Source organism: Ipomoea nil, unplaced genomic scaffold (genome assembly GCF_001879475.1).
Source record: "Ipomoea nil cultivar Tokyo-kokei standard unplaced genomic scaffold, Asagao_1.1 scaffold2792, whole genome shotgun sequence".
In the NCBI taxonomy this organism is placed as follows: domain Eukaryota; kingdom Viridiplantae; phylum Streptophyta; class Magnoliopsida; order Solanales; family Convolvulaceae; genus Ipomoea; species Ipomoea nil.
In genome coordinates, this window is record NW_017619220.1 from 501,478 (window position 1) to 527,179 (window position 25,702).

The window sequence follows — 25,702 nt, forward strand, 5'->3', positions numbered from 1 at the left end:
AGTCGTAGTATCTCATGCAGGGGTGCCTTCAATGTTTTAGCCAAGTGAAACGCACCATTTTCACTGTAAATAGTAGAACATCTGCCCTTGACGTGCCTTTTAACATGTATCTGGAACAAGAATGAATTGAATTACTGCCACATAAGTTTTCAAAAAGCTTATGAACATATATGCAGGATTGCAGGTTCAAAGAACTAGCTCAGGCAATTTGTACAAGAAACCATTAACTTTATTTTATATTTTTGTTTTCTTTTTGGGAGGGGGATGGGGGAAGAAGAAAAGATTAGTTTATAAAAAATGTCAATTTCATTTACCATCAGTATAGCATGATGCAGGAAGATTCTGTGTTCAATTTAGTATTAGCAGCAAATCTATGAGCTTCACCCCAGCAAATCTATGGCGCTGCAATTCCGGCCAGCATGTGCAAGGAATTGAAGAAGAAGAAAGTCACATGAAATGACGACTTTGCTCCTTCCATTTAAGACTAATTGTTGATTTAAAATTTTTCGGTCGCATTTGGCCGGTAATTTGGCCGGCGTGACTAAAATTGATAAGAATTGCATAGTTAAGGTACTAAATTAATATTTTTGAAAGTCAAGTATTGCTATTAACACAACTCCAATAGTCAATGGACCAAAATTAAAATTTACTCACCGATTATTTACTAGTTGGACTATAGCACATTCTATTTTATTTATCATTTGTTTATTATTTGGGCCATTGTTTTTTTTTTTTTTTTTTTACCATTATCTCATGCATTGTACATACTCTTTTGGGCATAACTCCGTGTAAAGAATGAATGGCACTAAAATTTTAAATTATTTAAAAATAAAATTATTAAAATATTTTTCATGCAACGCACTGGTAAATTACTAGTTATCATAAATATTAGCTAAAGGTTAATTTTGAAAATGTAAATACCACTAAGTTATAAATAATGAATTGTTTAAAATTTCCCCTAAGATAATATTATATATTTGCCATTGGCTACTTGGCGTAAAACTGTAAAAGATAGGCCTGAGCATCGGTCGGGTTCGGACGGATCGGATGGCCAATCCGTCCATCCGATCGGATTTCGGATTGGGGAAAACTACCCCAATCCGTTCGAATTAAGAGGGAAATCCTCTCGGATTTCACCTGTTCGGATACGGTCGGGTTGGGGTTCGGATTTCGGTTTGCAGTCGGATTATAAAACATACCAAAATAAAAAAAAAACTTTAAAATGTTGAAACTTAATAAGTAATATTGTAATAACCCTAAACTAAATTACCAAAGTTATGTAGGCATTTACATACATAATTACATAATTACATATTGCAGTTCAAAAAGCAAAAATGAAGTTCACAAAATGAGAAAATCAACAACACTAAACTACTAAGTACTAAATACTAATTACTAAAGTACTCAGCAGTAAGCAGTCAGCATTCAGAATTCACCAATCAGCCAGTTCAGCCTTTAGCAATCAGCATTCATCCATTCCTCATCTTCCTGCTCAATTATAAAACCATTAAATGATTTAAACTTTAAAGCCAATAAAGACAAAGAGAAGTAGAGAACTAATAATAATTAATAAGATAGGCTCAGATTGCTTTTTTTCATATCATTTTAGAGTTGGGGGGAAATTGCTTCATGAGTTTTGTCTCAGAGCAACATACCAAACACCCAAAGTCTTTTTAATTCAGACAAATGGTGGAAGCATCATCATAGCCATAATAACTAAACGTCTAAACAGAAAGGAGAATATGAGAGGAAGGGAAGTGATATACCAGAATTCCAGAGATGTAAGTATGTAACTGAGTAAGGGGCTAAGGCCTAAGGGCAGCAACATTTATAAAAAAGTTACCAAGCCACTTAGCAATTAGCAGTTCTGGAATCTTACCTGAGTTGCCTCAAAGAGTCCACACATTTATCAATCAAACTAAACAGAAAGTCAGAAAGCAATGTTATATAAAAGTATTACAGCAATTGTTGGGAGTGTTCCAACAGCACTTGGTAAAGAACCAGCAGCTCCAGTGGACAATTCTGTACAAAAAGGATAAACAAAAAATAGTTTAGAATAAAGGTAACAATTAATAATTTCTAAAGTTGAAACCTAAAAAGTTAGAAAAGGTACCCTTCTCTAGTCTTTCAACATCATCCAAGTTTTCCTCAACAGAGATTGGATGATTGGGTGCCCTCAACCAATCTTGTGCACATACTAGGGCTTCAACAATTTTAGGAGTTAAGGAACTCCTAAAGGGATCTAATACCCTACCACTAGTACTGAATGCACTCTCAGAGGCAACAGTTGAAATGGGAACAGCCAGCACATCCCTTGCCATTCTAGAGAGTATAGGAAATCTATCACTGTTAACCTTCCACCATCTTAGGACATCAAAGTCCACATTTTCTTCATCTTCCACTAATTTTCCACTTAGATAAATCTGGAGTTCAGTTTCTTTACTGCTTCCACCACTCTCCATTCTCTGTTTTTTAAGCTGGCTTTTCATTCTAGCCTGAGGTTTTCCAACTGAAGTTTGAGAATGGACAGGTTCAGATTGGGTAGGTTGCACAGTAGGGGATGCAGACTACACATGGTAGGTGGCTGTATAATCATTAAACAGCAGAACCATAGAAGATTGAACCTTTTCAAAGCATGATTTTCCTTTTTCATCACCATACAACTGGGCAAATTGGGCAGGCATGTACTCAATCTTATCCCTAGGATCCAAAATATTGGCATAGAATATCAAGAAGTTCATTTTTTCAGGATCTCCCCAATATTTTTCAAATTTTTGTTTCATATGGGACCCCATTTCCTATAAAACAGACATAACACAGAAAAAATTAACAGATGCATACAAACACATTCAGAAAAATGTTAACAGTTTAGTGTTTACCTTTTCAGAGGTTGAAACAGAGTTAACCATGTCATCCAACATGCAACCTAAGTCAGAAATCTCAGAAAAGAAAGTATTTGAAGTGACATAGAGAGAACCAGATATTCTCACAGTCATCTCATAGAAGCCTTTCAGGAAATGGACTAAGCTTTGCACAGAAAGCCAATCCATAAAATTTGGAATAGAATCAGATAAGTCAGCATTCAATGAGGCATCATTCTCATAAGCTTCAAAGGCCCTCTGGTATTGAAGGGCAGTGTTAAGCATCATGTATGTGCTGTTCCATCTTGTTGGAACATCAAGTTGTAATGCACATTTGGCTTCCACCCCATTAAGCACAGCAATCTCTCTAAACTTCTTAAGTCTGGCAGGAGAACTCCTCACCCATCTCACAACATCTCTAACTTTCTTAACAGAAGGACCTGCATATCTCAACCCATCCTGGACCACTAAGTTCAACACATGGGCTATGCACCTCATGTGCATATATTGAACCCTAACAGAAGACCCACCCCAAGACAGAAGTTTGTTCTTGAAAAACCCCAAAGCTGTGTCATTTGAAGAGGCATTATCAACAGTAACAGTGAAGACATTTTTAATCCCCCAATCAAGAAGACGACTCTCAAGGGCTTTGGCTATGTACTCTCCCTTATGAGAAGAAATTGGGATAAAGGAAATGATCTTTTTGTTTAGCTTCCACTGATCATCAATGAAATGTGCAGTAATGCACATGTAATTGATCCTTTGGACAGAGGTCCATGTATCAGTGGTCAAGCTGACCCTTTGGGTGCTCACCTTAAACAACTTTTTTAGGGTTATTCTCTCATCTAGGTAAATCTGATAAATATCTCTAGAAATGGTCCACCTAGAAGGGATTTGAAACCTAGGACAAGCAACTAAAATGAATTTCCTAAAGCCATTTCCCTCAACAATCCTAAAGGGAAGTTCATCAACAATGATCATCTCACACAATGCCCTCCTAATAGCCTCTTGGTTGAAAACCCAAGTCCCCAAAACCCCCTCAGAAGCTTCTGTTCCAGAGGCATTAAAGGTGAGAAGAGACTGCCTTGTGTCCTTACAATGAGGATTTTTTAGGCAGGCCTTCATATGGTTTTTCAAAGAGGAAGTGCCATGCTTTTTACTTTCACATTTATAAATTTTGGCACAATAAAGGCATTTTCCCTCAACTACTGGTCCCTCAGTTTCACCTTCAGCAGGTGGAGCACGGATCTTTTCAAAATGATCCCATACTATAGATCTAGACTCCACCTCTTTCCTCTTCTTTGTAGGAACAACAGGAGGAGAAGGCATAGGATTTGTCTGAGGATTTCTCTCAGTACCTTGAGCTTCTACTCCATGCTCCTCATCAGTTGAGGTTGGAGGGTGTCCAGTTGCACTGATGCTTTCCATCTATAAAGATGGGCATCAGTATCCACATTTTAGGGAGATTACAAATCATACAATCATATTAAAGCTTCCACCATACAATCATACATAGAAGTATTACATATTACACTTCCACATATTGAACAAAATCAGATATTCAGATAGTCACAGAGAACTGAGAGAACTGAGACCACATAAATTACATAATAAACAATTAAACATACAAAGATATCCAGAATCAGACACATGGACATAGTAGTTTGTGTAATTGTGTCATCATTTTTCCAGATTTAACAATTACCAATTAAGGGTCACACATCCATAAACTGATAGACATAATAACATATACAATTATACAAACAAATCCAGATTCAGGAACTCAGTCCAGATCATCATTATCTGGATTTGAGTTAAGGGCTTCCACCAATAAATGGAAATTCCCACACTGGAGATTTCACATTTTAGCCTTTAACTCGGATTGTTTGATTACAAATTTGCATGGCATAAAATTCAGATTTCACAAAATCAACACTTAGAAATCAGTTTGTAAAAGGCTTCCACCAACAAATAGCATAATATATGAATATATCACCAAATATTCAACACATACTCATTGTAAATGAAGATATATAAATTATAAAACTAGGGTTTACGATTTACTTGATTTCTCCCAAATAATCCCGGGAGAACAAGGGCTTCTAATCACCAGTTCACCAGTAATCACCACGGCTTCCACCACTTAGACTCTCAGAGACAGAGAGTAAGAGATTAGAGATTAGAGATTGCAACGCTTCGATTCTGAGAACCCTGAGATTAGACAATAGAGATTAAGAGATTAGAGATTTAGAGATTACAGATTACAGAGTAAGACTGTAAGAGATTAGAGCTTAGAGAAATAGAGATTAAGAGATTAGAGATTTACCTTACGGATTTACAGAATCAGAGATGACTGATGCGTGCTGAGTCTTGAGTTCTTGACTCTTGAGAGAACTGAGACTCTGAGAGACTGAGAGTCTGAGAGAGTGAGACTCTGAGACTCTGAGAGAGTTGAGAGTCTAAGAGAGTGACTGAGTGAGAGTCTGAGACTCTGAGAGAGTGAGAGACTGAGAGAGTGAGAGAGACAGAGAGTTGAGAGTCGAGAGAATGAGAGATGCGATCTCAGTTCTCAGATCTCAAACCCTAGGTCAGCTGCGCGGATGAGAAAATGAAGACCAAATGGTGGAAGGCATGTATATATACATTGATGGAACGACGCCGTATTATACAAGGCCTTAGGGAACCCTAGGATAGTTCGGGTGGTCGGACGGGTCGGTTGGCAAAAATGTACACCCCATCCGAACCTTCTAAACCGACGCCGTATTGAATGGCGGATCGGGTAAGGAGATTCGGGTACGGGTATCCACTCCGATAGCCAAGCAGTGGGGCGGGTCGGACGGGTTGTTCGGGTTGGACGGGTTTTGCACAGCCCTAGTAAAAGATGCACCATTTTTGTTGGCTAATGAAATTACTGACTCAATTTATTCTTGGTATTGAATACATCAAAGTACAACATATCTTTCTCTCAATATATATATAACATATCTTTAATTTCTCATTACATATATTCGTTGTAAATTAAATATGGTATGTAGAACCACAAACACACAAATTAAATCTTCTCTTTATTATCCCACATTATAAGTTGTATTTAGCAGTTAGGATCTTTAATCCATACGCTGGTTCAAAGACCATAGATTGAGCCTCCACCATCTACAGAAATAATCTGACCAGTGACAAAAGAAGCCGCTGGGAAGCAGAGGAATGCCACCGCAGCTGAAGCTTCTTTAGGCTCTACAAGCCGATGTTGCAGTGTCCGTCGGATCAAAGCTTCTATTACTGCACCAAATTCTCCCTGTTATAAAAATATTAGTAATTAGATTTCTTTTTCTTTTTTTTTTGAGAAAAAAATATTAAAATTAAAAGAATAAAATTTACTCTTGATGATTCGGTGAGAGAGGTTCTCATGAGCCAGGGAGCAACTGCATTGACGCGAATGTTATCATTTGCCCACTCGCATGCTAAATTCTTTACAAGTGAATTAATAGCCCCTAATAAGAGAGAAAAAGAAAAGGAAAGCATTTAGTTCATTCAATTCATCTGCAAATGGCAAGTTTGATAATATATAATAACAATATAAGATCATAACTTAAAGCCCTTAAATTAATACCTTTAGTTGAAGCATAGATAGTGTGAAAAGGAGCATAAACAAAACTAGAACATGAAGAGATGAAGACAATGCTTCCATTTCCTGAGGCCTTCAACAATGGGTGTGCAAGTTGGCAAAGGTTCAAAGAAGCCTCAAGGTTTGTGCCAATAGTATTAGAGAAATCTTGACCATCTGATTTTAAAGTTTCCTTTGGTATAAGTCTAGCCACATTGTTTACCTAATGTAAAAATAACTCAAATTAGTTTAACTAAACTATATTATATCTATTGTTATGAAACCAACAAAATCAATTTATTTATTTAACTTGTTTCTTACCAAAATGGAGAGCTTTCCGTTAAACTGTTTGCTGACTAATTGGATTAGATTTTCACGTTGAGATGATTGTAATATGTCACATGCAGAACCAAAAACATTATATCCCTTGCCTTTCCAATTTTGCAGGCACTCGTCAAGCTCCTTCTCAGTACGCGAACATGTGTAAACAATTGCACCCAGACTTGCCAGTTCTTCCACTATTGCATGTCTAATATGGATAGAGCAAGAAAAAAAATGTAATGCTTTTGATAATATAATGTTATAAAAAGAATCTACACAAATGGATCGGAGAAGGGGATTAATCATATTTGAATTGAAAGAAATTACCCTAGGCCACGAGTTCCACCCGTAACTAGAGCAGTCATGCCATGAAGAGACCACCTTCCTGCCATTGTTGATTCTTGTTTGCTAACTCGATCACTTAGCTTAGCTTGCTCTTACTGCTTTGCAAATACATGTTGTGTAACCAATATTTATATACATAAATTGTGCTTGGTAACTAAAATCTGGCTGGCTGCTAGATGTATATAATATTCCAATTTGGTTAGCCACGTGATTATTATATTTCAACTTGGCTGGCCAACTGTTTATTGGCCGGCAATCTGTTCATGTCTGTTCCCACTTCCCATGCATGATCATTTCCAATGTTCTGATAATCACATTCTACATTTTCTAAAGTCTCATGTAATGATAATATTAAATGCACACAAATTAGACACACAACTAACATGCATTACTTATGTTAATGTAAGATGATTTAAAACTAACTTGGGTGTGGTTGAGTGGAAGGGACTCATCCACCGTTAATCAAATGTCAATGTCAATGGTTTAATTCTTGGCTTTGGGTAGTATGGAATAATCTTAAATCTCCAGGTCAGCTGTCCCACCCAAAAGAGGTGTCAACAAAGGGGATAAATCACTGTGTCTGACGGTTAAAACTCTGAGGCCAGCTATCCCATATAAAAAAAGGAGGTGCCTACAATTCAGCGAGAGAGATTAGTCACACTGTTCGACAGTGAAAACTTTGAGTATATAGTGGTGAAATTCACCGATTCACAAATAACTAGCGCAGCTAACGACGAATAACAAAAATTGTGAAATTTTAGGTAATCACGTATGAATTTATGTATAAAATTTTGTATGAAAAAAAAAATCGTAGTCTAAATTAAAACTATTGCCAGTGTACAGTGTGAACTATAATTATTTAGTATATTTTTATTTTTTAATAAACAGGTGGAATAATATCTTCACTAACAAACAAAGATTTTTGGCCTCATGGAGTTACGTATCTCATTCATTGATTTTGTTTCAAGTTAAAAATAGAGATTATTGCTGAATATAATATTTGATGTTTTAATTAATCCAATTTTGAAATTATGTTATAAGGAGCTAAGCCAGCCACTCATCAAGTCACGTTACTCACATGGTGTAATAGAAAATTGTTGTTTTGTCGGTGTTGCTCTGTTCGAATTGTCTCCTTGATTTAAAATAATACACTTTGAATGTTTGGAATAGCTTGTGCCCAAATTTCTCATTGTTGGTTCTACTTTTGTGAAGATCCTTTGATTAATTACTTGATTGGCTTAGTCTCACGACACCTCATGGTCTAACCAACAAAACAAAAAAAGAATTCTAATATAATGTTTGACATTCCGTAAAGGACGCAAATTATGTTATGAATTTGGGTCCATCTTATATGGTTGACCTTAATTCAAAATGGTGTTATTTTATATTAAATCGTTAATAGTGTTAACTAACACATTATATTTAATAAGATTATCTTATATTATGTTTATAATATTTAATTTGTTATATATACATATGAGTTAATTCCCAAAATGGTTGATGTTATCACATTTGTGCATGTTTTTATAGCTATTTTGATTCATCTCAGTAACAAAGTTACCTATTCGTGCCTATTTAATACTTGTTTTTCTTGCTTTCTCGTTAGAATATGGTTCTACACTTGTTTTGAATGTTTTACGGTGTTTGTTAGTGTTTTTGAACCATTGTAGGTCAAAGTTATGAGCAAGGGAAGTCCTAAGACAAAATTGGAGTCAAAAGTGGACCGAATGGCGCTTACACAGTACACTTGACGCGTTCAAAATTTCCAGAAAGATATTTCGATCGAGACCTTATCAGGTCTCGACGCTTCGAGAAAGTCGAGCGGCGCTGGAAGAAAGAAAGCAGAGCTGACTTCAATTTCATGACAAAGTGAATGCAACAACATTCAACTTTCCAAATTATAAAGGCACAACTTTCCAAGCGAAATTAAAGAGGGTTGCAGTGATTTCTTAATTATAAAATAGGAATATTCCTAATTTCTCAAGGGTTGATCCCAACTTTGTATCAACTATAAAAGGATCATCTTCTATGAACCCTAGAGTTTCTTCTTTTTCCAGATTTTAGGTGTTTGGGAGGCAATCAAGAGCAAAGCACAAAGAGGGCCAATTTGAAGATTTACAAGTAGCTTTGGAATAGAGAACTGGCTAGAAAGATTCGGGAGAACTCTTTCACTCTTTCTCTTATTCCCTTTGTTATTTGTCTATCTTTAAACGTTGTATTGATTGTTATTATGGCCATGAGTGGCTAAAAACCTTAGGGATTTTTAGGTGAATTTGTTTATGAACTTATGTGCCTAGTTCGTTAATTTCTTAATATATTTATGTTTGGTTTTATGATTTGTGTTGCAATCTTGTTTTAATCTGTTGTTGTTGGTAATTAAAGGCCTAAATTACTAGCTTCATAGTCATGTTTGTGTCACCAATGGGAGTTGGGGCATAAATTAGGGCACACACGATTGCACCTAATAGTTGGACCTTGGGAAATGGGAACTTATTGGGGGAATCTTATTCTAGATTGTTGCAAATCGGGAGATGTTAGTAATTGGAAATAATTGAATGCTGATCTTCGATCTTATCGGGTGTTTAAGCCACGGGAGTGGAAATTCACTAGGGGTAGAAATTACGGGAGTAATTATGTTCCACTCTGCATTCCCATACAAATCTTAATTCCAAACTAAATATTACAAACGTTAATTGGCACTAGGTGATTAAACATTGTGATCTCAAGAATCCTGTTTCGCTCTATTGTTTACAAAACCTTGTTATTTATTTTATTCTGCTTGTTATTTTCTGCAATTACCCAATCTTCAAGTTTCGTTCGGACTAGTTTCATATGAGTAACCTAGTAGCTAGTGATTAGTACCCCATCTCTCTGTGGTTCGACAACCCGAATACTCCGGGTATTATTTGTTGCCCCAAATTACCGCAATCAATGGTCCTCCAACTATGACATTTTTTCAAATTGATTCCTTGACTTTTAATTGCATATAAAGTGGTCCACCGACTATTAAATTTTAAGCCAAAAAATGGTCCTCCGTTAGTTTTGATGTTAAGTGGGTGTTAAAATGAAGGGCAAAAAGAATAATTTATTTTGTTTGTTGTTTAGACCTTTGACCAACCAATTTATTTTGGCTCTGTTTGGCAAACATAGCTGAAAAGCTATAAGCTAGGAGCTGATAGCTGAAAAGAAGCTGAAAGCTGAAAAGCTATAAGCTCGGAGCTGAAAATTGAAGAGCTGTTAAACTAGCTGTCATGATTGAAAGACTAAAAAGAACATCTTCATAAAATTTAAATTAGTTTGTTTACATATTAAAATTTAACATTTCGTCTTCCAAAAAAAGTAAACACTTTTTAAAATAAAACTATTAGCATGATCATGATCTAGCATCCCATAATGAAGTAGCAATATTGTTGCGAATCTCCTTCATCTCCATAGAGGTGTGACTTAAATTTTCGTTGATGGAGATATTACTACTTGAATCTTGAAGTTCATCGGGCGGTATGTAATCTGGATGCTGCTCAAGCACATTAAACATCATGTCATCATGTGAATTCTTCCGAATATAATTATGTAGTGCAAATGTGGCTATAATAACATCAATTTGGGTCTCCTCACTAAACTGCGGCATTTTAGCAAGTATCTTCCATCTCTTATTTAATACTCCAAACGACCTCTCAATACAACTTCAAAGAGAAGAATGTGCACGATTGAATGCTTCTTGAGCAATGAGCATTAGTTGGCGGCTCTGGTTCAATTTGAGATTGAAGCCATATAGCTAATTTTAAAATATCATTAATAATAATAATAATAATAATAATAATAATAATAATAATAATAATAATAATAATAATAATAATAATAATAATAATAATAATAATAAGCTAAAGTTTCAACATAATTGTTTAGCAGGAAACAAGACCAAGGAAGGGATTGACGTGAAAGTTGGGATAGGAGAAGAAAAAGAATTTTAATTCATAAGGTTAAATTATGTCATTACTTTAAAATAATAAGGGTAAAGATGGAAAAAAAGTTAAGAAGCTAGTAGCTTATTTTGAAACGCTACCTAAAGTAGCGTTCCAAAATAAGCTCTTATTTTAAGCTAGGAGCTTATTTTGGAAACATTACCAAACAAAGCTTATGGCTCTGTTTGGCAGAGCTTATAGCTTATTTTAAGCTACTAATAAGCTATAAGCTCTGTTTGGTAATGTTCCCAAAATAAGCTCCTAGCTTCCTAATTTTTTTTTCCATCTTTATCCTTATTATTTTAAAGAAATGGCATAATTTACTCTTCCCAATTAAAACCTTTTTTCTCTTCTCCTTTATCCGTAACTTTCACTGCAAATATTATTATTATTATTATTATATTATTATTATTATTATTATTATTATTATTATTATTATTATTATTATTATTATTATTATTATTATTATTATTAGATTTGCAACAATATTGCTACTTCATTATGAGATGCTAGATTATGATTATGCAAATAGTTTTATTTTAAAATGTTAAATTTTAATATGTAAACAAACTAATTTAAATTTTATGAAAATGTCATTTTTAGTCTTTTTACATTTATCAGCTTATCAAAAAGTTAATTTTACCAAACACTTTCAATCATAACAGCTCTTCAGTTTTCAACTCCGAGCTTATAGCTTTTCAGCTTTCAGCTCTTAACTTATAGCTTTTCAGCTAGGTTTAATTTGCCAAACAGAGTCTATATCTTATTAATAGCTTAAAATAAGCTATAAGCTCCTAGCTTAGCGTTGCCAAACAGAGCCTTTATCAGGCATGTGGAAAACTCCGGCTGAAAGATGCTTCCGATGGTTGGGTGGATTTCGTTCATCTGAACTCCTTAATGTATGTGCCACTTTTTATTTCCTTCTCTAAAATGATTGCACAAGGTTAGTAAAGCCAGTCTTTTGCTCTTCTTCAATGGACATGTGACTTTCTAGGAGTTCTTTTCTCTATAAACTTAATTAGTGTAGATTTTAGTAACTTATGTGGGAATCTTATAGCCACTGAACCTACTTAGACATTTTTTGTTCACTGAATTGCAAGCAACATTGTAATTGTGTTGCATGTTGCATTTTTCTTGAACAATACTTGCGGTGCAATTTTATCTGTTTCTTTTTAATTTATCAACTAGTTTGTAGATTTTGAAACAGGTGTTTGTAATCGCTTATAAACCATTTGGAGCCTTTAACCGAACATCAATTATCATTTTGCCCTTCATTTTAACACCCACTTAACACCAAAGTTAACGGAGGACCATTTTGATTTAAAATTCAATAGTCGGAGACTATTTTGGATGCAATTAAAAGTCAATGAACCAATTTGAAAAAAGGCTATAGTTGGAGGATCATTTTGGGAATTAACTCTATACATATTTATAAACTTAAACCTTAATATACACCAGAAACTAAATTACAGACACACCATATATATTTTCTTTCATCTGTAGTAGGTTAATAACGTTCCTTCTATATGATAATAAATGTAAAGCTTAGTCTATATAAGCATTACATTACAAGCGTATCATGTTTAATAGTATTCATTATGCACTACATTCATAATATGTGTTTTATATGATCATAAATCTAAATACACCCTAAGATATATAAATACTAAGCAACTGTTGTAATTTAGCCTACTGATTAGCTCAATCTACCGGGATTGTTGTACGGTAACGCGCCAATTATATGTATAAACAATATTTTAATATGGAATGGGAGAGTAGAGAGAATAGTAGAACACATGATATAATAACTTCAAAAAGGCTCATCTTATTCATCCTTCAACATGTATATATATACAAAATAATACAACCCTTCATTTCCTAACATAATGAGGGAGTTGAAGATAGGGCAAATGAAAAGCCTCAATGATAATGGCCATTCAATAATATATTTATAACACTCCCCCTTGGCCATTATCTAACAATCATCATGCCTCGTTAAAAACCTCGCTAGAAAAACCCAGTGGGAAAAACCTAGACGAGGAAAAGAGTACATGAAGTATGTCAAACCATGTGTTGCACTGATTGCCTCATTAAAAACCTTAGCCTAAGAAAACCCAGTGGGAAAAAACTTAGCTAAGGAAAAGAGTACAACCATAAATCTTCCGGGCATAATCTTCAAGATTTCAAGGGTCTTCAGGACTAACCACTCAAGTGCACCAACATTGGTTGTCTCATTAAAAACCTTAGCCTAAGAAAACCCTGTGGGGAAAACTTAGCTAAGGGAAAAAGAGTACAACCATATGCTTTCAGAGCATAATCTTCAGGATTTCAAAAGTCCTCTAGATTGCCCATTCTAGCACAGCTAGGGGTTGTCGCTCCCCCTGAAGATAACAATCTTCTTAGCCAACGCATCCTAATTTTATAAACATATTACTCAAAAGTGGATGTAGGGAGAGACTTAGTGAACATATATATCTGCAAGATTATTCACTAGGGCAAACTTTCTCAACAAGAATTTTACCACTCTTCTGGAGTTCAAGTGTGTAGAAGGACTTAGGTGCATGCAATATGTTTTGTAAGGTTCCTCTTAACAAAACTATTACTTGTTTGTGCAACACAATCTTATTTGTCCTCATATGGGACATTGGGGGTAAAAATATAACATAACCAGTTTTGGACTTGGCATCATAGGGATCAAATAAAAGAGCCATTGCCCAAGTAGCCCATCAAAACCACATATTGGTTTCTCACATAAACGTCAAAATCTTTGTACATCGAAGGTGCTGGAGGATATGTTAAATACCATTCCAATTTTCATTGTAGGGTGAAACACTAAATGTTGCTAGCAATTTCATCGCAAATTCAATATCAGGCCTGATGCGATTATGGAACTTCTAGTTCAAAAATAGTGCTCTAATAGGAATGAAGTAATGGACTTCCAATCCCTAAATATCTTCATTATCATCTTCGAGTCTAAATAGTCTTTTATCTACTTCAAGAGATTATTGGACAACCGTTTGTGTGATAAGTAAATAATACTTATCCATATAAAACATCTTCAAGACATTTTTCAAATAGGCTAACTGGTGTATAAAACTTCTTCAAGGAGAAGCTCGATCTTCAGGTCGAGACAATACTTGGATTTCCAAGTCTTTTATTTCAAAAACTCCGTCTTTCGGCATGAGTTGATATCACCAAGCTCTCTATGTGTTTCAATGATCTTTAAACCATCAATATCGACTATGATAATAAACAAATAACTCATTAGCAATTCTTTAACGAACACGTAATGGTACATATTTGCATATTCCTTCTTCGGGAGGAAAAATACACAGTCAACTCAATCATTCAATATGCATTCCTTCTTCAGGAGGAAAAACACTCGGTCAATAATATTCAATTCTTACAAAGAATTTTGTAATTTAATGATACACGTTGCGATTTTCACTTTCCACATTCCAAAAGTGTTGAATCCATCGGGGATTTACAAATAAATATTAGCGTCTAATGACCAGTAAATTACAGTTATGACGTTCATCAACTGCATATCTAAATTCATAATTCACTGCCAATAATATTAATTTGCGGAACGTAATTCCATATGTTGTGGGAGAGAATATTTGATCAAAATTAATTCAGGGTCTCTGCGAAAACCCTTAAGCTACCAGTCTCGCTTTATATCATACCACCATATTGTTTGTATTTCTCTTTCGTACAAACACCCATTTGTAACCTACAGGGTTAACATTAAATGGTTTACGTGTTATAAAGAGAATACAGTTTTAGCGAGCTGAGCTGTACATGCCTTAATTGCTCCGTTATACATAAAAAATACCAAGGCACAACTGGTGCCTAGCTCTGGATCCAGATTCTCATATAACGAGAACAATTTGTAAAGGCAATTCTGTTGTCGACAACTATAACATTTTTCATAAATTTCTCCCATATATATAAAATAATGGCAATTTCTAATTCAACCAGACTCTAGACATTTCCCAAAGATATTTTTATCTGGTCGTTCCGCATCCCCAGTATTATGATTTAGGGTGCACCTAAAATTTTATTGGGGTTTTCGCCTTCTGGACGAATGTCTTCAGGACATACTTCTTTAAGCGATTTCAAGAGTGACACCATTTTCTACTAGATTTAACTTTCCGCGAATTATACCAACATGTCTCCACGCTTCTGGCGTCAAGGAGCATTGGTAGATACATATGGTCCAAGTTGGGGAAAATTTGTAGGACCTAGTCACTCTTTTTATGATCAATATATATATTGGCAGATTAATTATCTTCTGAACTTCTAGTTCAGTTTACTTCTTCTGAACTTCTAGTTCAGTCTACCTAGTACGTGGATTTAAATATTGAAGATCTTTTTCATCAATCATCCATAGAATTTCTCGGCATTCTATTAAATTTGAACTCTTATCTCCCCCTAATTCCGTGAAATGATCATCATAAAGTGTGCAATCAGCGTACCTAATTATATATTGATCCCTTATCATGGGCTCTAAGAATTTAAATATCAGACGGAGGTTTATAATCAACATATATATGCCCACAAAGGTACGCTATGGTGGTGATATAGGAAAAAGACTGCACACTGTGAATAAAACGCAGATAGGAAATGTTTGATTTTATACCACGTACTAGGTTCTAGGGGGAATAATTATGATATGCAGTAGGTTAGATTGTGATAACCACAATAACATATAAAACTGATGTCCCCAACAAGAAAATATATAATTGCCCAAGGTGACGCACTTTAAAAATATATCGCAACATATGAAGTACCCAAACCATATATGCAATCATCTAAGAGTAACATATATAATCAGATATGAAAGCGTACATAACAAATGACATTATAAGGGTACACAACAATCATAAGGAAGTTTGAAGCTTGTCAAATAAAATAGATCTTCAAGATCTTCTAAAAATCCTTATCCTGAACTTTACATTAGTTCACTCACTGGTTTGGGAATTGCTTCGTGCAAATTCACATGATATAATTCACTCCCTCATTTGCTTCGGGCAAACTAATATGAAATAATTTATTCCTTCGTTTGCTTCAGGCAAATTGATATGATATAATTTATTCTCTCGTTTGCTTCGGGCAAATTGATATGATATAATTTATTCTCTCGTTTGCTTCGGGCAAATTGATATGATATAATTCGCTTCTATCTTCCAAACCAATAACATCTAAATCAATCATATCATGTATGACAATAAGTCAAAGATCATTTTTATAAAGGAGTATACCACTCCTTAAACAACACAGAATTGCACTAAGCCATATTCAGAGAGAATTTAGTCATGTTGACATCATAACTTTAGTCAAAAGAATATTCTCATAATTTGTTGATAATAGCAATCCTTCCGGGATTGATAATAATTCAATCTTGAATTAGCAACCAGTCAATTCCATATGAGAGTCATGTTGCATGCATGAGAAAAAAAATTCCATAAATAAGCATGCAAACTAAGAGAAGTAACTCTGAGGAGTAAACTTCCCGAATAGTAAATTTTGAATATTTAATCCAAGTAGTAAAATCAGCAAAGTAAAATCACATTGCCCTCATAATAATTTGCATCAAAAAAAAAAATAACTTTGCACTCAAAACACATTTGGAGTGTATATACTACTTGGTTACGCAATCAGTTATTGCGGCCATGAATTAACTTTTCGAGTGCTTCAGGCAAAAACTAACTTCTCAGATGCTTCAAGCATGAGTTAACTTCTCAGATGCTTCATGCTTCAGGCATAAACTAACCTTTTTATCCATGAATATATTTTCATGAATTACCCAAACATTATCATGACACCAATCATTTCTTCATCAATACCTCATCATTTCATTATCATCATGTATCACAGTATTTGCTTCTGGAAAATTACCTAAAATCATCAAGATGATGCGCATTCTTCGACGACCAAATGCACCCACATTGTTAGCAAACCTACTTCTGGCTAGAATTTTGCCTCGATGAGTTTGGTCGTCCTTGAATATATTGACCACTTTGTTTCTTATTCTGAGCTCGAAACTCATATCACACTGGTTATAATTTCGACTGCAACCCCTTATAAAGTTGCTCAACTGGGTAACATTATGTGCTTCAGGCACCTGTGCAAAAACCGACCAGACATGCATTTTGATTCTTCATCAACAACTAGTTATGTTTCTTAGCCACAAGGAGTGCTAAAATCAGCTTAGAATGCTTCTCATAATTTGTTGTCTTGTACTACTGCTGGAGTACAAATTACTCGCATGAAAAGTTGGCAATGTCTTTCCAAATAAATATTTCTATGAAACTTCTTGTTTAGAGTTTCACTTGCGAGACTATTTTGTACATAGCTGAATTATAGTTAATCGCTGAATTACATTATAATCTCAAAATTAAACATGAGATTAAACTAGTCAAAATGTGTCTGAGGAAGAACATTTGATGACTTCTGGTCGGAATAGTCCTTCAAGGACTTCCATTAATTCAAGGGGTTCTTTATCAATCAGATACTCATTTTTAAGGTCGTGGTGACGTATGGAAATGAGAGCTTGTGCCTTCTAGGCATTAGTGCTCTGTGACTTAGCAACAAAAAACTTGGCTCAATTCTTTAGATGCCGAATATATTTCAATATCAAGAGCCCAAGCTAACTAACTGCTTCATTCATAAGTGATCTTAATAAATTCACATTTTCAATGAAAGGTATGATCTACAAGATCATCATTTGATGCAACTTATACTTACAGAAACAGTAGTTGATATTCATGTGAAAAACATGTCTTGTAAGCAGATTTCCAATAGAACGTGAAAAGGAAATATTTCACATGTTCTCATATAGATTCATACTTCTCCATGTAGTCAGTTTATATGTATTTTTCAAAAGAAGCATTAATGCCAAAAATGGAGAATAGTACATAATCAATCTACAAGATCAATATAGTAAATATTATCTTTTTGTAAGGCATGAAGTCATTTTAAGTGAATATAGTAAATTCCAATAATGGAGAATAGTGCAAGAATCATTGTTTCACTGGTAAATATCAAACACGTGTATATTTAACACATATGTATATATACAAATGAACACATCTACATTTGCACGTATATACATACAATTTAACATATAACCACGTGTATTTACCATTTCAAAGCATCATGACATATGTAGAACCTAACTCATATACATGAATTGAGAGAATTTGGGTAAATATTTGAATTTGTAAATACATATTATTTACCCAAATTCTTAACCATGTCTTGATGATGAGTTCATTACTAAAAAGTTGTTAACAAACATGAAGAATTATCACTCATTTCATAGAAACAATAATTGAAGGTCCCAAACCAAACTCATAGCCATATATACACATAATATTTATATATAAACAATGGCATATGATTCAAAAACAAAAATGCACAGGAAAAATGAACCAATGGTACCGTTCGCCGGAGATTACGATAGAGACTCGTGCTGATAACGTGTTGTAATTTGGCCTACTGATTAGCTCAATCTACCGGGATTGTTGTACGGTAACGCGCCAATTATATGTATAAACAATATTTTAATATGGAATGGGAGAGTAGAGAGAATAGTAGAACACATGATATAAGAACTTCAAAAAGGCTCATCTTATTCATCCTTCAACATGTATATATATACAAAATAATACAACCCTTCATTTCCTAACATAATGAGGAAGTTGAAGATAGGGCAAATGAAAAGCCTCAATGATAATGGCCATTCAATAATATATTTATAACAGCAACAAGTACAATAAAAATAGAGCTTAATATACATAAATATTACAGTACAAATACATACATCATGACTATAATGTATGGTAACGAGTTTGTATATATGGCTATTAACCATAGTACCTTGAAACAATGTTGGTTTGGACTAAGGTTGAGCTTGCAAGGTAAACGAACTTTGGTCCACAAGGTAAGGATTGCGTAAACAATATGCCATTTTCATAGGCTAATACTGAAATTATTAACCTAATTTATAATTGACTTTAAAAAATACCTTAAAATACAATATAACTTTTGCATTACATATAGTCAAGGTAAATTAAGTATGGTAAAGCTAAGATTTAAAAAAAAAAAATCACACATAAAAATCTCTTATAATTGCGTTTAAAGACTACAGTCCTTATTTCATATGGGGGTTCAATAATTGTTCAAACACCATAGACTGATGCACCACCATCCACACGAATGATCTGACCGGTGATAGAAGAAGCCGCCGGAAAGCAAAGGAATGCCACCGCCGCTGAAGCTTCTTTTGGCTCTACAAGCCGATGTTGTAGTGTCCGTCCGATCAAAGCTTCTATTACTGCCCCAAATTCTTCCTATAGAAAAACCATATGAAATGATAAAAGAGTTCATATTATATAAAGATCATTAATCATTTATTTTCGATAAAAATATTAAGTAAAAGGAATGAAATTTACTCTTGATGATTCAGTAAGAGAGGTTCTCATAAGCCATGGAGCAACAGCGTTGACGCGAATGTTGTCATTTGTCCATTCACAAGCTAAATTCCTCACAAGTGAATTAATACCCCCTAAGACGAAAAAAAAAAAAAAAAAAAACATTTAGTACATTCAATTGGCAATGACAAGTTTGATAGTAATATAAGATCAGAAATTGTTGCCCTCAATTCAATACCTTTGGTTGCAGCATATATAGTATGAAAAGGAGCATAAACAAAACTAGAACATGAAGAGATGAAGACAATGCTTCCATTTCCTGTGGCCTTCAACAATGGGTGTGCAAGTTGGCAAAGGTTCAAAGAAGCCTCAAGGTTTGTGCCAATAGTGTTAGAGAAATCTTGACCATCTGATTTTAAAGTTTCTTTTGGTATAAGTATAGCCACATTGTTTACCTATGGTAAAAACAACTCAAATTAGTTTAACTAAACTCTTTTATATCTATTGATATGAAACAAAAATCAATTTATTTATTTTTTATTATCATTGCTTGTTTCTTACCAAAATGGTGAGCTTTCCATCGAACTGTTTGCTGACTAATTGGATTAGATTTTCACGTTGAGACGGTTGTAAGATGTCGCATACAGAACCAAAAACCTTATATCCCTTGGCTTTCCAATTCTGAATGCACTCCTCAAGCTCTTTCTCAGTACGTGAGCACGTATACACAGTCGCACCAAGACATGCCAATTCTTCCACTATCGCATGCCTAGTGTTGATACACAAAAAATGATAAATGTAAATATTTTGGTAATGATGTAAGATAATATATATGCACCAATATAAATTGTGAAAAAGACTAAGGGTGTGTTTGGTAGTATGGTAATGATAATGCATTTCGGTGAAAGTTTGGTAGTATGGTGGAATTGGAATGATTATCAATATTGTTGTTTGGTTATGTATGATCATATAATGGGAATACAAGTTTTAAAAATACAAGCACAAAAAATCAAGACAGTTGATTCTAATATAAAAACATCCAAAGCATAATATGAACAAAAAAATAAAAACAAAAATCTAAAACTAGGGCTGGGCACTTCGGGTTTCGGTTCGGTTTTTTTCGGTTTCGGTTTCAGTTTTTCGGTTTTAAAAAAATTAAACCATTCGGTTTAAAATAGAGTTCGGTTTCGGTTTGAAAAGTTCGGTTCGGTTCGGTTTCTGTTTCGGTTCGGTATTCGGTTCGGTTTAGGTGAAAGTCTACTATTTGAACGTTTCTTTTTTTGCCTAACCGGTTGTTCAGTTGGCTCACTTGAAGTGCCACTTGAAGTGTTTTGTTGATGACAAAATGAAAAATCATTAATCTATAGTTAATATTTGAAAAATAAAAATTACTAAAACACCAAATGTTTGGACTTACAACTTGGAGTTGAGATTTGAGGACTTGAGGAGTTAAAATTATTAATTGTTATAATATTTATATACATAGAAATTTAATTAAAATATAATCAACAATTAAAGTAATTATATAATGATTTTAATAAAATGATAATTAAAGAATAAGAAACAGGTATCATAGTTAATTATATATATATATATATATATATATATATATATATATATATATATATATATATATATATATATATATATATATATATATGATAATAATGATAGAATTATGAAACTTTAGAATTAAATAGCAACGGTGTAATAACGGTATAATGATATTTTAGTCTAACAAGAATGTAGTACGGATAATTTTATTCATTATATTTGAAGTGTGCAATATTTAATGAAAAATGTATACCCTTATAAGCATACAAATGTGAATATAGACATGAATGTGGGTATAGCTTAGTGGGTAAAGCTCTTAGTTTATAATCAAATGAGTAAGGGTTCAAACCTCACCTTAAACATTTAATATAATATATATCTATTAATCTATTAATATTAAAATTAAAAAAAAAAAAAAAAAAAAAAAAAAAAAAAAAAAAAAAAAAAAAAAAACAGAAAACCGATCGGGTTATCGGTTCGGTTCGGTTTTTAACCGAACCGAACCGAATCGATCGGTTTCACCTAAATTAAGACCGATCGGTCTTTCGGGTAGAAACCGAACCGAACCGAACCGGTTCGGGTCGGTTCGGGTTACCCGAACCGATTTGCCCAGCCCTATCTAAAACCACTAATCCAAATTTAACAAAAATCTAAAAGCACTAATCCAAACTTAAAAATCAAATTACCAATTAGGAGGGGGAATAATGGAATGAAACCCCTATTTTATTAGAGAATGAGTTTTCTAATTATGGAGGTAATCAAATCTCATATTAGTGCTCTAAAAACCTGTCAACCAAACAATAACAATAACTTTGATTCTCATTCCTGATAGCTAAACCTATTGTAGACACAGGAAATCTGAAGCCGACAAATGGGCTGGTTTATATGTTTTGGGCTTCGTTTGATGAAATTTGACTAATTATTGATTTATTTAGATTAATTAAATTGGTCAATTAAATTGGCCCAATTGTTCGAATTAATTATAAATTGAAGACTTGTGGGAGATTATAAAGATGGATTGATCCATATCTGGCCCAGCAAGTAAATATTTATATATTTAAATTAATTTATTTAATTTAAATATGTGAAAAGATATTCATGTATTTAAATTAATTATTTAATTTGAATATATGATAAGATCATGAACCTGGATGCAATTTTGGATAAATATTCATATTATCCTAAATATCAATTGATAATATAAGGATAATATTGAAGAGTTTGAGATCTAGTGAAAATCCCTCATATTTTCACCTTATAGAGCTCTTCATTCATTCCAAAGAACACATCTAGTGAAAATCCCTCATATTTTCACCTGAGCTCTTCATTCATTCCAAAGAACACACTTGAAGAATTGAAGAAAAGCCCTGGATTGAAGATCAAACCAAGCTCAAGGATTGAAGATCAAACCAAGCTCAAGGATTGAAAATAAAACCAAGTTCAAAGATTGAAGATCAAATCAAGCTAAAGGATTGAGGATCAAACCAAGCTAAAGGATTGAAGATCAAACCAAGCTAAAGGATTGAAGATCAAACCAAGCTAAAGAATTGAAGATCAAATCAAGCTAAAAGATTGAAAATCAATCCAAGTTAGAGCATTGAAGATCAAACCACGCTAAGTGGATTGAAGATCAATTATTAATTATTTCAACCATTCAAGCTAAATTAAAATGGACTGAATATCAAACCAATTAAAGACCCTCATATTTAATTTTCACTGAAGATTAAGCAACAAAGCCGCCCTTCTTTGAAGAACAAAGAAGCCCTTCTTTGAAGAACAAAGAAGCCCTTCTTTGAAGAACAAAGTACAAGCTGTATTCCGGAGGCCCTTCAGCCAAAGTTTCAAGTCAAGTAAACCAAGTGGAGAATCATAAGAGTTTCAAGTCAAGTAAACCAAGTGGAGAATCATAAGATTTTGAGAGATTTTGTATCCGCGCACTTTTGAAATTTAAATACATATATATTATTCAACTTTTTCTTGTTCACACCTATGAACCAAACACACCCTAATTATATTGAAGTTGAAATAAGTTACCCTAAACCACGAGTGCCACCGGTGACAAGGGCCGTCATGCCATGAAGAGACCACCTTCCAGCCATTATGTTATGTTGCTGATACTTAGCGTTTTTTGCTAACTTGCTCTTACTGCTCTGATGATCTGCAAATCTTAAGATATGTAACCAAAATATATGTATATATAGGTACAGAAACTGTATGTGGTAGGTATTGTAACTCAATTATATCTTCCTGGCGGCTTCAAGTATATATATTATATTTCAACGGGGTCCAAGTGTCCAAATTATGTGTTTATTATATTCCAATTTTGTTGACCGTCAATCTTCTCACATCTCATCTTTTGTTTCCTTTCATTTCCCATTTCCCATCTGATAAGGCACACTGTTTGCACCCTTTACAAAAGTCTCCGCCTCGCAATCTCATCTGTTATTTTTTTAATTTATTATTATTATCTTTTCTACCTTTCTTTATAACTTACGTGTTACAATTGTGACATACCAAAATTACAAGTTTTTCTAATTCTAGTGTCTGAAAAGTACATTTTTCAATTCTGGGTATCAGAATTCTTCCAAAGGCTGAACCCCAACCCTAAGGGCCCCCGATCCGACAGAGCATTTGGTAGGATGTAAATCATGGTAACTCAACTGAACATGAACCACAGAGGCTAGACCGTACTCATTGTGCACAAGGAACCCCTTACTTTGAGAGATTGCTCCCACACTGCCGCTGGTGAGACTCGTTCGCTGGTCATTCTTCCAAAGTTTTTATTGCAACCGTATGTTGTTGTTTTTATTATTATTATTATTATTATTATTATTATTATTGTTGTTGTTGTTGTTGTTGTTGTTGTTGTTGTTATTAAAAATCAATTATTATGATTTTAAAATATTATTTAATTTAGGAATAAGGGTCAAATAGGCCATCGAACTGCACCCGATAAAACAATTAGGCCACTGAACTTAAAAAACCAACAATTAGGTCCCTAAACTAATCAATTTCAAACAATTTTTTCAATTTGAAGGTTTCCAACAAGTCAACAGGTCATCCTTCCAAATTAATTATTTTTTAAAATTTAAATTTTAAAAATTAATTAGTTTTAAATTAAACTTAAAAAAAAGAAAAAAAAAAAAAAAAAAAAAAAACTGGTTCCGGCCGGAGACGGTAGTTTTCGGCTGGATTCCAGTTTTTTTTTTTTTTTTTTTTTTTTATAATTTAAAACTAATTAATTTTTAATATTTATTTTTTTAAAGAATAATTAATTTGGGAGATGACCTGTTAATCTGTTGGAAACCTTCAAATTGGAATAATTGTTTGAAATTGATTAGTTTAGGGACCTAATTGTTGGTTTTTTTGGTTCAGTGACCTAATTGTTTTATCATGTGCAGTTCGATGGCCTATTTGACCCTTATTCCTTTAATTTACTTATATGGAGTAATTTATATTGTGAATTTTTATATTAAATTTTAAAACAATTTTTTTGTTTAATTTCTTTGATAAATTTGAATTACTCTTATTTTTTATAATTTTAATTCTACGTAATATTTATTTTAAATATTTGCATAAATTTAATATCTAAAATCTGTCAGAACTCCATTTAATCTAATAACAAGTAAATTGGAATGGTAATATGGTATAACGAAACTATGCATGCCTAAAATGCATCCATATCAATGAATTTTTGGTGATTTTTTTTTTTTTTAATGTCCAATGTGATGTGGAGGTGAGAGAAGATGGAAAGAGTTTTTGTTTTTAATTCCTGCATTGTAAATGGTTTTTTTGAATCTCAAGGAGAGGAAAAAATATAAGGGAAGCCAGCTGTTGTAAGGGTTTGTTTGTTTGTTTTCTTTTTAACTGTTTTTGTCATATCCCAATTTTTTATTTTTTTGCTTTTTCTTTTTCTTCCTCCCTTCTCTCTTTATGTTTATCCTAAAAAACCGTGTAGTGTAGATGCTCTTATTTTTTTATTTTTTATTTTTTATTCAAAAAAAAATTTCCAACTTCAGTGGACAAATCTTAAATCCTCAAAACACATGCCTCTAGAACCTTAAAGGATAGTAAATCACATGATATGTTTTAACTGAACTTGATGAGTTCCCATCAACAAGTTGTACACAACTACACACAAGCAGTGGTGGAGCTGTATGGGTGGGTAGGGGGGCCTCTCCCTTCCACCCTGACCCCCAAAATTTTTAATAAATATATAATTATATCTAAAAACTAATAAGAGTGAATGGAAGTTATACCTTTCATTTATATACGTTTTTTTCTATTATACACACACACACACACATTATGTTATAAGAGATGTATTATACAATATTTTGGTTTAAAATACTTCTATTGTTATAACTTCTGTTATCTTTTCCAATGTAGTATTGGGATTGCCACTTACAAACCCAAAAACCATCTTGTAATCTTCATTTATTTAAAAAAGTATTGTAAAAACCAAAATAGGACTCGAAGTGTACGTATAGTCTTTAGCTAAGTCTAACCAACAAACGTACCACTGGTAAAGTTATGCTTTAATAGACTTAATTAAGCATCATATATACTTTATGACAAACTTGTTATAAACTAGGATAATCAGCAAACCTTAGTCGG

General features: G+C 33.5%; 2 protein-coding genes across 2 annotated transcripts; both read right to left on the reverse strand.

The window, feature by feature from the left end:
• Nucleotides 1–5,858: 5,858 nt before the first annotated feature.
• On the reverse strand, nt 5,859–7,257 carry LOC109157867 (tropinone reductase homolog). The gene is made up of 5 exons (XM_019305714.1): nt 7,114–7,257; nt 6,787–6,994; nt 6,472–6,688; nt 6,240–6,352; nt 5,859–6,156 (listed from the first exon to the last, which is right to left on the reverse strand). Exons 1-5 carry the CDS (start codon nt 7,176–7,178, stop codon nt 5,986–5,988), a joined length of 774 nt encoding a protein of 257 aa, XP_019161259.1. The 5' UTR covers nt 7,179–7,257; the 3' UTR covers nt 5,859–5,985.
• Nucleotides 7,258–19,084: 11,827 nt separating this feature from the next.
• On the reverse strand, nt 19,085–23,302 carry LOC109157865 (tropinone reductase homolog). Its single transcript, XM_019305712.1, has 5 exons — nt 23,120–23,302; nt 20,093–20,300; nt 19,770–19,986; nt 19,553–19,665; nt 19,085–19,450 (listed from the first exon to the last, which is right to left on the reverse strand). Exons 1-5 carry the CDS (start codon nt 23,182–23,184, stop codon nt 19,280–19,282), a joined length of 774 nt encoding a protein of 257 aa, XP_019161257.1. The 5' UTR covers nt 23,185–23,302; the 3' UTR covers nt 19,085–19,279.
• Nucleotides 23,303–25,702: the final 2,400 nt, after the last annotated feature.

Bases quoted from the DNA above. Each gene is read 5' to 3' on its own strand.
- LOC109157867 (XM_019305714.1), bottom strand. From the start codon at position 7,178: ATGGCAGGAAGGTGGTCTCTTCATGGCATGACTGCTCTAGTTACGGGT. The intron at 6,995-7,113 runs GTAATTTCTTTC...TATCCATATTAG, and splicing joins GGTGGAACTCGTGGCCTAGG to ACATGCAATAGTGGAAGAAC. The intron at 6,353-6,471 runs GTATTAATTTAA...CTCTCTTATTAG, and splicing joins TATCTATGCTTCAACTAAAG to GGGCTATTAATTCACTTGTA.
- LOC109157865 (XM_019305712.1), bottom strand. From the start codon at position 23,184: ATGGCTGGAAGGTGGTCTCTTCATGGCATGACGGCCCTTGTCACCGGT. The intron at 19,987-20,092 runs GTAAGAAACAAG...TTTTTACCATAG, and splicing joins ATGGAAAGCTCACCATTTTG to GTAAACAATGTGGCTATACT. The intron at 19,666-19,769 runs GTATTGAATTGA...TTTTCGTCTTAG, and splicing joins TATATATGCTGCAACCAAAG to GGGGTATTAATTCACTTGTG.